Source organism: Leptonotus elevatus, chromosome 10, assembly GCF_054856555.1.
Source record: "Leptonotus elevatus isolate MCC_2025b chromosome 10, RoL_Lele_1.0, whole genome shotgun sequence".
Taxonomy (NCBI): Eukaryota; Metazoa; Chordata; class Actinopteri; order Syngnathiformes; family Syngnathidae; genus Leptonotus; species Leptonotus elevatus.
Window position 1 is genome coordinate 14501736 of NC_141248.1, and position 14347 is coordinate 14516082.

At 40.8% G+C, this 14347-nt stretch overlaps 2 protein-coding genes across 3 annotated transcripts; one reads left to right on the plus strand and one right to left on the minus strand.

The window, feature by feature from the left end:
- The first annotated feature begins 222 nt into the window (after positions 1-222).
- On the plus strand, positions 223-3006 carry wdr77 (WD repeat domain 77). Its single transcript, XM_086087651.1, has 10 exons — positions 223-595; positions 1223-1408; positions 1489-1630; positions 1722-1771; positions 1889-1959; positions 2088-2145; positions 2250-2321; positions 2405-2513; positions 2595-2663; positions 2744-3006. The coding sequence occupies exons 1-10, from the start codon at positions 484-486 to the stop codon at positions 2886-2888; spliced, it is 1014 nt and encodes a 337-aa protein (XP_085943777.1). The 5' UTR covers positions 223-483; the 3' UTR covers positions 2889-3006.
- A 101-nt stretch (positions 3007-3107) lies between these two features.
- LOC147167226 (uncharacterized) lies at positions 3108-13582 on the minus strand. 2 transcript variants are annotated; one of them, XM_086087643.1, is made up of 5 exons: positions 13255-13582; positions 10181-10269; positions 7027-7117; positions 4610-6467; positions 3108-4528 (listed from the first exon to the last, which is right to left on the minus strand). In XM_086087643.1, exons 1-5 carry the CDS (start codon positions 13484-13486, stop codon positions 4432-4434), a joined length of 2367 nt encoding a protein of 788 aa, XP_085943769.1. In that variant the 5' UTR covers positions 13487-13582; the 3' UTR covers positions 3108-4431. The 2 variants fall into 2 exon arrangements, with proteins under 2 accessions (XP_085943769.1, XP_085943770.1); XM_086087644.1 differs by lacking the exons at positions 10181-10269; positions 13255-13582 and adding an exon at positions 9948-10149.
- Between the last annotated feature and the right edge of the window lie 765 nt (positions 13583-14347).

A 14347-nucleotide genomic window follows, 5' to 3' on the forward strand; every position in this document is an offset into this window, starting at 1 on the left:
AATTCGCCTGTCACTCGTTTTGCATACAACAAATAAAGCCGTATAGCAAGCAAGAATATTATGTTGACTGACACATCCGCAGAGAAATAAACATGTATCCAAAACAGTAGGGAGCTTTTTGGGACGGTTAACGTCGGTGACGTCTATTAGCTGACTGACATACAATATTTGTCCTGCAGATGGCGGTATTGCAACAGCTTCCACAAATGGGAAAGAGGAAGTAAAACCACCGAAGAAGAACAAGCTGCCGCGTGTTGGTTCTTTCACTCATTTTAGAAAGGACAGCTACTGTTTTTTCCCTCGTTATTCATGGATAAACAAACTTAATATTAGTATGCTGTTCACTGCATGTTCAGGCTAAAAAAACAAAACTATTACTTCCGATTAAATTTTTAGCGATTGATCGTTCGCGTTCATTGCGCAGTCATATTGGTTGTTAGGGATAATCTCATCCCGGTGCAAACTTCACCTGTGATTATTTGGATGAAAGGTGCAGGACTGGAAACTACGATGACAAAGGAGAACGCTTGGAATATACCTCCTAATGCCCCAGCATGCATGGAGAAGCATCTGTGTGCGGCGCAGTACAGAGCAGGTAGGGAAGGCAAGGTGCTCGAACTTGCCCACGCAAATGTGTGTGTTTTTTAAAAGTGCTCACTTAAATGTCTCTGACCTGAAACATCTCACACCGCAGAAAAATAGGCTGAGGCTGTCACCACTTTTGGCATTAAAAATGTAGCATTCAATATTTAAACCAGTGGTTCTCAACCGCGGTCCTCGAGTACCCCATCCAGCCTGTTTTCCATGTCACGCTCAGCCAACACAGGTGTTTCAAACGATCAGCTAATCAACAAGTTCTGTATTAAGCCTGATAAAAGATTCTCAGCTGTGTTGGCTGATGGAGACATGAAAAACAGGCTGGATCGAGAACCACTGATTTAAACAAATCCTGAGGCAATACAGTATTCACTTTTTTTTTCTGTTGCGTACATTTTACCTAAACAAGGGACCCAGATTCTAACCCTCACATTCTAAAAGCCCACGTTAGGTTCACTGCAGACTGAATTGCCTCATTACTGTGCTGTCACATTCGTTTGTGATGAGATCATCAGGGGAGATATTAGTCAATTTCACTTAATTGGTCTAGAAATGATTTATTTACTACACAGACTAAATGTCATCATTAACATGTTCATTTCCCTTCCACCGTCTTCCCTCCCAGATGGCACCTTGCTGCTCGGTTCTTCCAGCCTCGCTGGCAGGAGTTGGCAGGGCTCTGTGTGGATCTACAGCAACCCCGAGAAGGCCCCCAATGAGGAATTCTGCAAAGCTGGCGTGCAAACCGAGACCGGGGTAACGGACGTCAAGTGGGTTTCGGAAAAGGCTGTTGTTGTGGCATCGGATTCAGGTAAGAGCAGATCTTCAGAACAGGACACTTTTTCCCCCCTTTTTTTTTTTTAATGAGCTAACCTGGTTGGACCGTGACAGGTGCCTTGGAGCTATGGGAGCTGGCTGAGGACGAGCGGCTCCTGGTCAACCGCTTCACCAAGCACGAGCATGATAATATTGTCACTACCGTAAGTCCCGTAGCGGCAGCAAACAGTGCCATCACTGGGAGCATGGACTGCAGGTAAGAAGTTGTCACACCTATTCAAACTGCAGGACACAAGCTTTTCTTTTTCTTTGTTTTTACAAGAATGTTTGTTGTCATTTGCCTACAGCATTAAAGTGTGGGACCTGAGTCAGGAGACAGTTGTCACTTCATACAGCGGTAAGGACAATGTTGCATTCATTGTATAGCGCATATATGCTGTGGGGTTTAAATCCGGCTTTAAAAAAAAAGAAAAAAAGTACACAACAAATCTTGTTCCCCATTTCCATCCTCCAGTGCACACACAACCGGTCACTTGCGTCGCCTGCAGTCCTACTGAAAATTCTCTTTTCATCTCCTGTGGTCAGGTAAGGTAGCGAGTCCTCATTTTCTTCTCAAATCTGCCTAACCAATAATCCAAAGTGTCTAAAAATGTCCCGCTGACGCATAAGGAGGTACATAGAGCTTCTAAGGTGTGTCTTATCTCTCCTCTCAGGATGGCCGTGTGCTTATGTGGGACACACGGAAACCAAATAAACCAGCCACAAGGATCGGTGAGCAACACACAGCTGTATATATGAGCAAATTACAAATCACTTTCTTGCTTATTTCCAGGTGACAATGTTCTTAAATTTGTTTTTGTTTTTCCGCCCATTAGATTTGGAGGCCTCCCACTGCTCGCCCACCACTGTCTCCTGGCACCCCGAGCACAAAAGCACCATTGCCTTTGGTATAAATCCTATCATATTTAAAAAAAAGACAGAATTTTGCTATCTTATTTTTCCATCTTAAATCACGTTCCTTGTGCTTCAGGTGACGAGCTCGGCAGAGTGACCGTCAAGGATTTCCTAGCGACGGAGCCGGCTCGCGTGGCCAACGTCCACAGCCGCAGAGTTAACGGGCTGGCCTTTTCTACACACGGGTACACATGAATGCCTGACATAACCCTCTAAACTTTGCTTTTCTCAATTATTGTTCATGACTTCTTTTGTTTTCATTGCAGTGCGTCTTTGCTGGCCTCCATTAGCGACGATTGCTCCCTTGCCGTTTTAAACTCGGAACTGCAGGAAATGTCAGTGTTGACACAGACCAACTTTTCTGACATTATAGCACGCAGTACTACATTTTTAATGTTCTTGTTTCCTTGTGTAGAGTTAGAGATCGACGCCACCGAGACTTTGTCAAGGGCGTGTGCTGGCTTCACGGAGGTTCGAATGACCTCACCACAGTGGGCTGGGATCATCTTGTACTTCACCACACAGTGGAGCCAACAGGGGGCGCCCACAACTCGTCTTAGGCTCATTTACACTGCAGCAGCTTTATGCGTAGAACTTTAGTGAACTTTCAATTCCATAGTCTTTGCAAGTCGTCTGTTATGTTTGTAAAGCAAATGATATGGAATAAAAGCATTTCAGAGTCACTCAATAGTGCTTCCATTACGAATGCGAAGCAATGTGTGGAGAAACCTAAAACCCTTTGGCGCGCACAGAAAACTCAAAGACGACTGAAGATTTCTGATCAATTTGAATTTATTAACCAGATTGAGATTGTTGAGATATGACAATCAAATTTGCTCAGGTGATGAATATTTCAATCATAGACCCTAACATATAAATATATGTACAAATATAATGTTGCTGCAAACTGTCAACATTATCACATTTTCAGTTTTGACTGCATAACAATATAAAAATAAAATATCCTTAATTGATTATAATAATCCAAAGATTTGCACATTGCAATTTGATTGCAAAGACCCTACATAACAAAGTTTGACACTGAAGATTACAACAACAGTATACTGTATGGCAAGTGCTTGATTTCACTTTACACTTTTCAAATTTACATTCAACATTTCAGATAAAATGACACATGAACAATCTTTTTTTTTTTTTTTTTTTTTAAATAGATACATCTGATAGCCAATGTCAAAAAATGGTGAATTACTGTGCGGTGTTTGGCTGCAACATGCAAATAAATACATGCGGGAGGGATGAAGTCACATTTCACTATTTACCACTTCTGAATTTTTTTTACTCACTTTTTTCTCTCCCATGACATAATTCCTCTCTCCTACGGCTTCCATTACAATTACATGCAAATAGTCAATTATGCAAATTAGGCAATGATGTCACTTAGCGACTTTTAACAAAACTATTAGCCACTTACCTTACTGGGGAGTTGGCAACACTGAGCTAACTATACTAGGCTGCAACAATATGTTAGCACTAGCATCTGTGCTAACGTTAATTTATCAATGTGGTCAGTGCTAGGCTGTGTTTGTTCTGCTTCTCACGACACCTGATAACAAATGTCCATTAATTACAGCAGATTTAAAACTGAACTAACCTTCCAGTTAGAGGGTAAACCATTCACATAAGTCTCTCATTTACTCTTTTAAGTACATTTTAAATAACAGTCTATTTGGTCCCAGCGTAAACAGAGAAAAATTTACACTTTGAAGAGTGTAAAATATTCAGAGTAAATTTTACTCAAAGTATTTTTACTGTGTAAGATAAAATTGTCCTATCCCATGAAAAAGCCTATTAAAGTTTTTTTTTTTCACGGACTAAATTTAGCTAATTAAAAATAAACAAAACGCTAGACAAGGGTTGAGGAACCTTCATCTTGGTAGACTGCCACTCTACCACCTGAGCTATGCCACTCCTACTGTTTGCTTATCTCCAAAAGGAGTTGTTGTTTTTTTAACTCTCTTCCAACTGTAAATTTTGGACCCAAATAGACTATGTTTAGAGTAAAATTTGACTCCACAGAATGTACTGCCTACGTATGATGTAAAATTGCTATCAATATAATGGAGGAAAACCAATCCTGTTTACTCATGACGGTCCTTTCTTAATGAGAGTAATGGGTTGTTTGGTCCCAGGCCGAATTCGATACGTCATACCGTACTGATGGCTTGACTGCATTTCCTTTCTGGAAAGGAGAACATAACGATCATTAGACTGGGATATCGATCCAAACGTGATCAAGTGAGAAGCACTTGCGAGGTCTTACCTGTTAATCTCTGGGAATTTTCTCACCGCTTTGACATTGGACTCCTGCTTGTGGTGTGTTGCCGTTTGCTTGGTCCCAGTAGAAAAATTCTTGGCTTGCGGCACGCTCTTAGGGACGACGGGAACTTTGATGTCCTCGGAGAGCGGGACGGCCCAGTCTTCAGCGTCGTAGTCCGCCTCGTTCGCGGCGGTAATTTTATGGTCCATCTCCAGCATCTTTTTTTGCAAGATGCTCACAATCGTGGTTTGACTTGGCGGTAGAGTTGTTGGCTGCTGCTGTGCGGGTTTTACCTTTGAATTGGTCTGGAACTGCGACTTTGGTTGGACACCGACATTATGAGATGGGTGTTTTGAGGGTGTGGGTGGAAGAGGGTTCATATTTGGTCGTGGTGCCATTTTCAACGGGGGGTCAGGAGGAGACATGGAAGGAGGGGACGCCATAACGCCATCAAAATCCTCAAATTCTGGAGGCGGAGGGAGTAAAGGCATAACTAAGTGTTCCTTTCCCCCTCCAGATTTAACGTAGGAATCTTTCCTCTCCACAAGTCGGTTACTCAGATTTGAAGATGAAGTTGCTTGTGTCCAATTCATGTACATTGGTTCATGACTCATTCGTGCATTAGTGGCTGATTTTGTTTCCCGATACTGCGCAGGACGAACGGAAGTTGGACTGACTTGTACTTTGTCCTGATGGAAAAGAGACGAGCTCGATACGGCGCTTGACATCGCAGGGACGGTTTTGGGAAGGGAATTATTCTGAAAGCTTCCCCTGCGTTGATTACTCTTTATGGTCCCGATTTCTTGAAACGGAAAACCCTTATGCCGATCCCGTTCCTTAGCCGCCATGAGAAGAGAAAGCGGGGAAGCCGCAGGAGCCTCTTGAGCCGCGCTGCTTTCATCCGACATGCGACTGAATTTACCAGCTGGTTTTGGACTAAGTTTGCCTTGGATGTCCTCAGAAGTCAATCGAGTTTTGTTCCCTGTCTGAAGCTTTCTTGGTATTTGGTACGACACCCTGAGTGGTTTGACGGCTTCATTCTGTGCCGACACTGGTATCGTGTTAACCTTTGGGGTCACCTCACGCACGGGTGGAATACTTTCTATATTCTCTTTGTGATAAAGAACATCATTGGGAATTGATTTGGGTGTCTGAGTTAGATGCGTCGTTTGCAAATTGTCTTTGTGATGCAGCGGATCTTTGCGAATCGGCTTGCTCGGTGTCTCTGTGGGGACGTTCCCATTCACCGGGACCGACGTTGGGACTGGTTTAGCAGACGCTGTATCTTCCAGGAAAAACATCTGCTTGGGTCTTGGGTCTTGTTCCTCGTAGCTCCTAAGGATGGAGGTGTTGGAAAGTTGGTTGAGCTTTGCTGCGTTTTGAGGATTGAAGGTTGACTGCGTGGGAGTCTGCGCAGGCGGAGGCGGAGCAGGAAACTGCGGTGGAGAGTCCAGGTTGTTCATAGATGAGAGTCGGATAGGTTTCGGAGGAGGAGTCTTTGTGGGCTTCTGCGGCCCTTTAGCGGGGGGAGGCGGCGGGGCGTAATTTGGATGTTTGGGATGTTTAGCTGGGGACGGTTTTGAAATGGGAGCGGAAGAGGCGGAGCTACTGGAACCTGTCGACAGAGGCTTCGATGGGGCCATCGGTGGGGTTTTTATGATGCGACGATTTGTCTCGGGTGGCTTTGGAGCATGTGTAGGGGGAGGCTGAAGGGCGGCCATCTCTGAACTGCTGAGGTAACCCATGAAGTCTGGTGGAGGGAGGATAAATGTCTCTGGAGGCGGGGGAGGAGCCATGGAGGGAGGAGGAGGGACTAATAATTCTTCTTCTGCTAAGCCGTAGAAAAACTGATCTCCATTGACTATGAAAGGAAAGACAGAATGAATGAGTAAGAATTATCAGCCCATTTAATGTCTTTTCTTTTAAGCACTAAGGAGCATTTATTTACACGTTTGGAATTCACTCGGCTTCTCTCAGACAATCCTTTATAGAAGGGCTTTCAACTTGTATAGCGCTTTTCTACCTAGTTACTTAAATGAGCACCGTCTCCTCCTTTTTTACTCTATGCTATGCCTTTTAAGACACACTGTCATATACAACCCGATGTGGATTGTAAATGATTACAGACGAGATTTGAGAAGGTCGAATAAATGGAAAGAAATGCACTCGTTCCCCCCAAGAACACTCCCACCCGCTCTGTCAACAAACTGAAACTTGCCATCGAGTTGACGGCATATTCAGAGAAGCTACTGATCAACCGACTAAGCAAACACAGACTTACGCTGCAGCCCTTTCGAAAAATAATCTTATTCTATCTGTGAAGCAAAGCAAAGTGATCTCAAACATTCACAGCACAAACTTAGGGTACAATATGAAATATAGAGCGCATGTGTTGGGTACTTTAGCAAAAAGACACTCACCTGCGCCATTGATCTTTGGACCACTGAAACTAGTGGGGAGGACTGGGACTCTCGGTGTTGGAACAGCAAACCCTTGAACACTCTCAGATGACTACGTTGGGGGGGGGTGGGGGTTGGGGGGGATAGCACAAATCATTGCATTAAGTGTGACCTTACAAAACATATGCACCTGTGCAACAACTCTAAAATATTTACAGCTTGTTCTCGAACTGCTGAAAGAAATAGTAAATCCATCAAATATAGGACCAATAAAGCTGATCTTCGTGCAAATCTTCGAAATTTTACACATATGTGTATATAGTTGTAGTACTATATTACATTACTTTTTTTTTTTGTGGCAACAAATGGGACAAAGCTGTATGTATGAGCCAACGAGCTGGTTTTCTTTGTTTGTTTTACAATCCAATCCACTTTATATCTATAGCACATTTTATAAACAAGTGTTTCCAAAGTGCTGCACAGTGCGCACACTACACTATCATACACATGGCAATCACTATAAAAATAAAATAGTCAATAAAATACTAAAATACAAAATAAATGCATAAAATAAATAATTCAATTTTTAAAAAATCATAAAAAAAAAAATGTATAAAAAAACAAAAAGACCCCAAGGACCACACAACTCACGCTGAACTAAAAGCCAAGGAATAAACGTGGGTCTTAAGACCGAGACTTATAACACTTTTTTTGAGTCATTAGTGTGCAGTCGATGTTGGAATGAATCCCATGTGAGTTTGTCCTGATGCAGTGATTGGTTGTTGCATCCAGGATGGCAGGATGAAGCGGCCAATCAGGATGACGCAGGTTCTATAATGTCGGATTGCCGGCTGTGACTTTCGTTTGGCAATTTCTTGACTCAAAAATAAATAAACAACAGCTCATACCAGTGATGGAGTTTTATGGTTTAGCGAGATGTATTTTGACACTCAGAACATTATTTTTTAAATAAAAGGTCTTAGTAGAGAAAAATGCTTGTTTGGTATCAGGGAAAATAAAGCAAATCCTCAAAGGGGATTTAAAAAACAAAGAACCTGACGAGGTGTTCAGTGTTCATCAATCTCTGTTCAGACTTCGTCACAGTGAACTCCTCCACACCTCGCATGCTTCACTCGCGTGCTACGCATTATGAATCAGAGGGGAAAGAGGCTCCACCTTTTTTTAATCATTGTCTTGTGTTACCTGTAAGACCAACTCAACTAGCACGCCGTCACTTGGAAACCTGATTGTTTGTGCCCGAGCGGAAAAGACTTGCTGCTCTGATCACAGCTTACTAATAAACAAAATCTCTGTTGCTACAACACAAAATCCACAGCGGTTTACCTTGTTGTCACTTTACTAATAGGCAAAAAAAGAAGAAAAGGGAACCAGAACACAGAAGGGTATGGAGGACCAAAATGCAAAATAAATAAATGACTAAATAAATACATAAATGACTAAAAGTGAAAAAATAAATATTTTTTATATTTGTTTTTGCTTTCACTTTTAGTCAAATATATTTATTTATTTTGAATTTTTGACAGCGGACCAGATAGTCATCCATTGCTGGAGCTCTCCATGCAAGTCGCCGTGACTTCATTGTTCGCCGACCCGCTCACTCGACCAATGAAAGGCAGTTTGCAACGACGGAGTCCAACGCAAGACACGCTTAGGACCGCCCCCTCATTTCAATAACATTTCGTCCTGGCAGTATGGACCAAAACTGCCAAAATGTAAAAAAAATAAATGACTAAATAAATAAATGACTAATAGTGAAAATAAAAACGGATATTAAAAAATATATAATTAAAAATAATAATACAAATGTATTTATTTATGAATATATATATTTGTTGTTTTTATTTCCATTTAAATATTTTTGAATTATATTTTTATATCCGTTTTTATTTTCACTTTTAGTCATTTATTTATTTTACATTTTGGCAGTTTTTGTCCTCCATAGAAGGGTACCAATTATGGTCAAAAGAATGGTTAGGGTTGAGAAGAGTTTATGAAGAAGACCATAGAACAGAAAATGGATCTCACTTCAGCATAACAGCAGCAAGCGACAAACGAGCACATTTTTGTCCTGGGATGACACTTAGGAATGTTATGTACAAGGTAGTCTATATTATTTCAATTTTCATTGTTTATGTTGGGGAGACATGCTCCTAAATTTGGAGGAAATACGACACTGGACAAAAGATCAAACCGACCATTGATAAAAAAGCATGAGACATGAAGACCGCAGGTTTGAGGGTGTGTTAAGCATGGCAAGGGTTTCAGTTCCATTCCACCTGTTTGTTATCTCTGTTGCTCTACGATTTTTCATAAAGGCCACGTGCTTTTGGGTGCGCCACACGCAGCATGCCTCAGACGCAAACACTCACCACTCCCACGCACTGGGGTGTGTGAACCGCACTGTTCAGTGATGCATTATGTAAAACAGATCTATAGACTGCACATGCCGTGATGCTAATTAGCAGGTCTCTTAAAAACATTTAAACGTCACTGTGATGAGGAAGGTGTAATATTAGTTGATTCTTATGTTTATCATTTTTTGAGTGTGTGCGCTCTAAAATAGGACATAAATTATTTTTTTGCATATTAAAAATAGTGGTGCAAGTGCCAGCCGCCTGACAGAAATACTAAGACTGTAATCACAAAGATGATCATATTTTTTGAGAGCTTCAGCTGAGGGGAATCCTGTGGAACAAGAAGTGCCAGTGATCACATAATAATACAAAGTGAGTTTATTTTTAACTTTCTCTACTTCAGGTTTGCCCCTCAGCATGTTACAAATTGTGGATGTGCTAATCATAATTCATTTTTTTACAGCGGGTTATAGCTCAGCCTTTAGTAACAAAACAACAGATTGAACTTGGCCTTTTTTGTAAGTTAGGTAATGTCCAACGTCACCCACGTAAGTAATGGTCACTCACTCTGGCTCTGTACAATGACATTATAACAGAGCGGATCTCAGCTTCACAAACTGGCAAAAGACTGCTTCGGATGACTGCAGAAAAGCTTCTAAGGTGCTGTGGCAAGCTCAACCACAACACAGAATACAGGACATTTATGATGACAGAAAGGCATAAAAGGCGTCTGTGAAGATTATTATGTAAAGAAAACAATCCGCATAGTATGAACAAGGCAGGTCGAGTGACATACTCACAGAGTAATGCCTGACGGTGGGTCTGGCACGCACACTGGCAGTTCCCGACTCTGGGGAGGTCGACGGGTTAAGCACCAGCTCGACATTATCTGGACAGGAAGTGCAAATCTTTGTTAAAGGCGGACGTTATTTGACTTGTTCAGAAGGCAGGATTGATTTAAAGGGGAGGTTAACCTCAAACGTTTCTTGACAATAATATATGTGACCTCACTAGTGTAAACATGCCATTCTGATTCATGTTACATTTGCGCAATATGAGTTATGCGGCAAAATCCAGTCATTTCGATCCATCTCAGGCGGCGGCCATTTTGCCACTTGTTGTCGACTGAAGATGACATCACAGTTGCTCAGGGCTCAGGCAACGACCAATCACAGCTTACCTGTTGTCTGAAGGCGAGCTGTGATTGGTTGTTACCTGAGATGTCATTTTCACTCGACAGCAAGTGGCAAAATGGCCGCTTTCTGATATTGATAAAAACTGCTGGATTTTGCTGCTTAACTCGTATTCCACTAACGCTATATGAACCAGAATAGCATATTTAGAATAGTGGAACTGCATAGAACATATTGTTGCCAAGACATTTTTGGGGGGTTGAGTTCCCCTTTTAACAAAATGTATTAAATTACAAGTATTGTGGTTGTACTTGTGTGATCAATTAGTGATCAATTCCACACAATCCGCTGCATTCATAATAGTAATTTTGTTCATGTCTACTAAAACGCCCGTACAGTTAATGAAGGTATAACAATAGTAAGATTTTGATCCTATAATGAATTACATTTCTTTTATTTCCTATGGGAAGATGTCATTGAAAATATTAACAAATGGGATGTCGACTTGCATCACAGATTGTTTTAAGTTACGTATATTTTAGGTCGTAAAAATTTTAATATATATATATCAGCTTTAAACACAGACCGGGAGAATCATTTTAAACGTGGGTGGAGCTTGGCACGAAAAAAATAATTCCTGTTGCGAAACCGGGTAGGAGCAATAAAATAGCTGTGACGGGAGAAAATAAGTCATCTCGGCGTCCTGACATTCTTCAGCTATTTTTTATTTTTTTTAGATTGATTGTCAAACAAGAACGTGACGCAGAGTGAAGAGATGAAATGTCACACAAAAGCACTTAGTCGAGATGTTTTCAAACCTTTGACTTAACGCTTTTTCACATGAGGGCTGTTGAAAGACGAGATGCACAGCAGCCAAAGACAATACTGCTTTAAGACAGACACGCATACCAGGCAGTCTCTTTAATGTCTACACGTGAAAAAAATATCACCATGCCCCCACCGGAAAATATAGCATTGAATTAATGTGGGAATCACCACAGAATGAAATATCTGTGAAGATACAACCAGTCCAGCCAACCTGCTTGATTTAAACAGACAAATGTTCCTCTTTTTTTGTCTTACTCATCTAGCAGCTTTGTGTGTTGAAAAGTGAGGATCGGTATACAGAAGTTAGAAACGGGAACACAACAGATCATTAAACTCATATGGAGATCTGGGATGATCTGTTTTCCAATAATATAAAGATTGATTGATTGATTTCCTGTTTGGGAAGGACAGGCTGCAATAATGAATGATTACTAGATAATGAATGTATGTCAACATAGCCATGAGTGTGGGCTGGAAATGAGGCACATTTGTTGTTGAAATGCGACAGTTTATCTACTGTACGCATCTATGCATAATTATCAAACTTTTTCATTTATTTATATGTCGTTACAAAGATACAGTATTGATTATTGCGAATGTATTCTAAAAGTGCTACATATTAGAAACACCCCTTGGTATAATTAATGCAAAGTTGTTCTACACCCAATAACTACTATGACAATAATAAACACCAACTCTCTGACAATGTCAATCAAAAATGAGAATTTTGATGTTCTCATATCAGAGCAGATTAGGAAGGCGGTCGAGTGGGTCATCCATCCAGTGACCGAAGCGAAGGGTCAGCAGTTCGAATCTTAACTCTGAGCCGCCACTGTCGAAGTGTTCTTGGGCAAGACACTGAACCGTAAATTGCCACCAGATCAATTTTGTAAATAAGAAACTGTTCTCAAAAATGAAGGTCCTTCAGGTATTTATTTTACTTTTACCCTCTACATTTAAACAGATATTCGCACTCTCTACTTGTTTGTGAAAATAGGCTTGTTACTTTTCTCAAGCTCCCTAGGTGATGGTGCGACATAAAAAATATAATAATAATAAAAAACTACCTGTAAGTGAAGGAGGATAAATCAGCGACAATAGATTTGGTGAAGCAAGATATTCCCCATCTTTTAAAGAGAATTGTTTGAATGTTTTCAGTTCATTGGCTAGACAATATGTAAATTATGGTAGTGGAATACACTTACCACTAACACATTAATACAACCACCTTTTATTGTTTTGTATTTTTATTAAACATATGCTGATTTTTTAATTATTTTTTTTGCTTCTTCACTTAACCCCTTTGTTGATGGTATTGATTTTCTACAAGCATTTACATTTCCAAAACTAAATAAATCATACTTGGGGGAAAAATATTTGTTGCATATGCATTGTCTAAAAAAATTAAAATAAAATCTGCTTCTGGTATTCAAAATGTCAGGGGGAAAAAAAAAGACATGGTGTATTTTTCCAGGTATATATGTGTGTGTTGATAACCTAAAGGTTAATTAAAACAATATGCCAAATAAAAATAAACAGCGACATGCATTGTGATCTTGGTATTCTATATATTGGTAATTAACAGTAAATAAAAATAAAATATATTTGCCATTTGGACGTTTCAGTCTCAAATGTGTACTTTTAATGAAGTACAGGAGTTGAATCAGCACTTCTTTTAACACGTTTGTTAACATAATTATCTGTAGCCTACTTCTTAAGTGAAAACTGAGTACTTCTGCTACCTTTGTTGAACAGTTTGGACGTTTCAATAGCCATAGATTGTTAGACAAGAGGTTTCCGAACGTGCATGAATGTCTAGTCCATACACCAAGTACAAAGGTCGCGTTTCCTCCTAAGGAAAATAAATGTTTTTTTTCCCCCTCCACCTGCTGTGCTCGCAATGTACTACTCACCCATTTCCCTCATTTGTATGCTGGTGTCGAAGAGGGATTGGTCCTTCCGACCCAAAAAGGCCAGGGTTCCCCTCTTCATCTTGAGCAATGGTGTTATTGTGCGTGTGAAGGTCACAAGTCGCACATTTTGACAACACGCGTCGTGATTCCGTCGTGGGGCAAGTACGGCACTCTCACTCAAACGAATTTTGCGCAAATTTGGGGGGGGGGAAAGCCGTGGATGGAAACGCATTAACTCCGCCTCCCGTGCTCAAGTTACATTCCCAACAACAGGTGAGGCCCCAACCTGCTCTGTTCTCTCCGCCGACATTCCGGCACTAATCTCAGTCTTTAATTACACACTGTATGACTACGTCGATCTCATATTTTAATTGTCAGTCCACGGCTTACTTGTCGGATTCGATGTATGCTCGCAAGCGAGCCGAGCATTTTATTTTTAGCTGCAGTGCACGTGAGCATAGTTGTTTTAAGGTCGCGGTTTTTTAAAAGTTCTTTTTTTTTTTAAGTCAACCACAGTGAAGAAACGCTTTCCTATATCTCTTTGTGACACCTCCTGGTGTTTAGAATTATTGATATATTGTCGATAGGGGCACTGCTGCTGCAGCTACAAACGAATCACTTGTAGACATAAAAAGACCAAACGTTGATTGAGTAGGACCATTGCTTGCATATGTCAGCATGTGCGCCATCTTGGATGTGGCCGAAACGAATTCAAGTAAAATTGAACAGCCGATTGAACTATTCCGATTGAACTGTTTACATGACGCTCGTTTGGGTTTGCAAAAAGAATGTACCCACCCATGTGAATCCTCATTAAATTCCACTATTTTCATTCCGTTTGGTCATTTGGATTAATTTTAATCAGAATACATGGCTCCATGTAAAGCCAGCTATTGTTCAGTCTTACCTGTGAAAATTAATCCCATGATATTTGGCTTTAATTAGTAGATCTCCAAGCAAGCAAGTAATGAATGAGGCATCTTCACTGATCACTCACATTTTTCACACCCAATATGGTGGCTACATCAACATACAATTCAGTGCTCATCGTGGCGTCAATGTATACATGTCTATGGGCAGACCAACCCACCCC

Bases quoted from the DNA above. Each gene is read 5' to 3' on its own strand.
- wdr77 (XM_086087651.1), top strand. From the start codon at position 484: ATGAAAGGTGCAGGACTGGAAACTACGATGACAAAGGAGAACGCTTGG. The intron at 596-1,222 runs GTAGGGAAGGCA...CTTCCCTCCCAG, and splicing joins TGCGGCGCAGTACAGAGCAG to ATGGCACCTTGCTGCTCGGT. The intron at 1,772-1,888 runs GTAAGGACAATG...TCCATCCTCCAG, and splicing joins AGTTGTCACTTCATACAGCG to TGCACACACAACCGGTCACT.
- LOC147167226 (XM_086087643.1), bottom strand. From the start codon at position 13,486: ATGCGTTTCCATCCACGGCTTTCCCCCCCCCCAAATTTGCGCAAAATT. The intron at 10,270-13,254 runs GTGAGTAGTACA...CTTCCTGTCCAG, and splicing joins CATACAAATGAGGGAAATGG to ATAATGTCGAGCTGGTGCTT. The intron at 6,468-7,026 runs GTGAGTGTCTTT...TTCCTTTCATAG, and splicing joins TCCAAAGATCAATGGCGCAG to TCAATGGAGATCAGTTTTTC.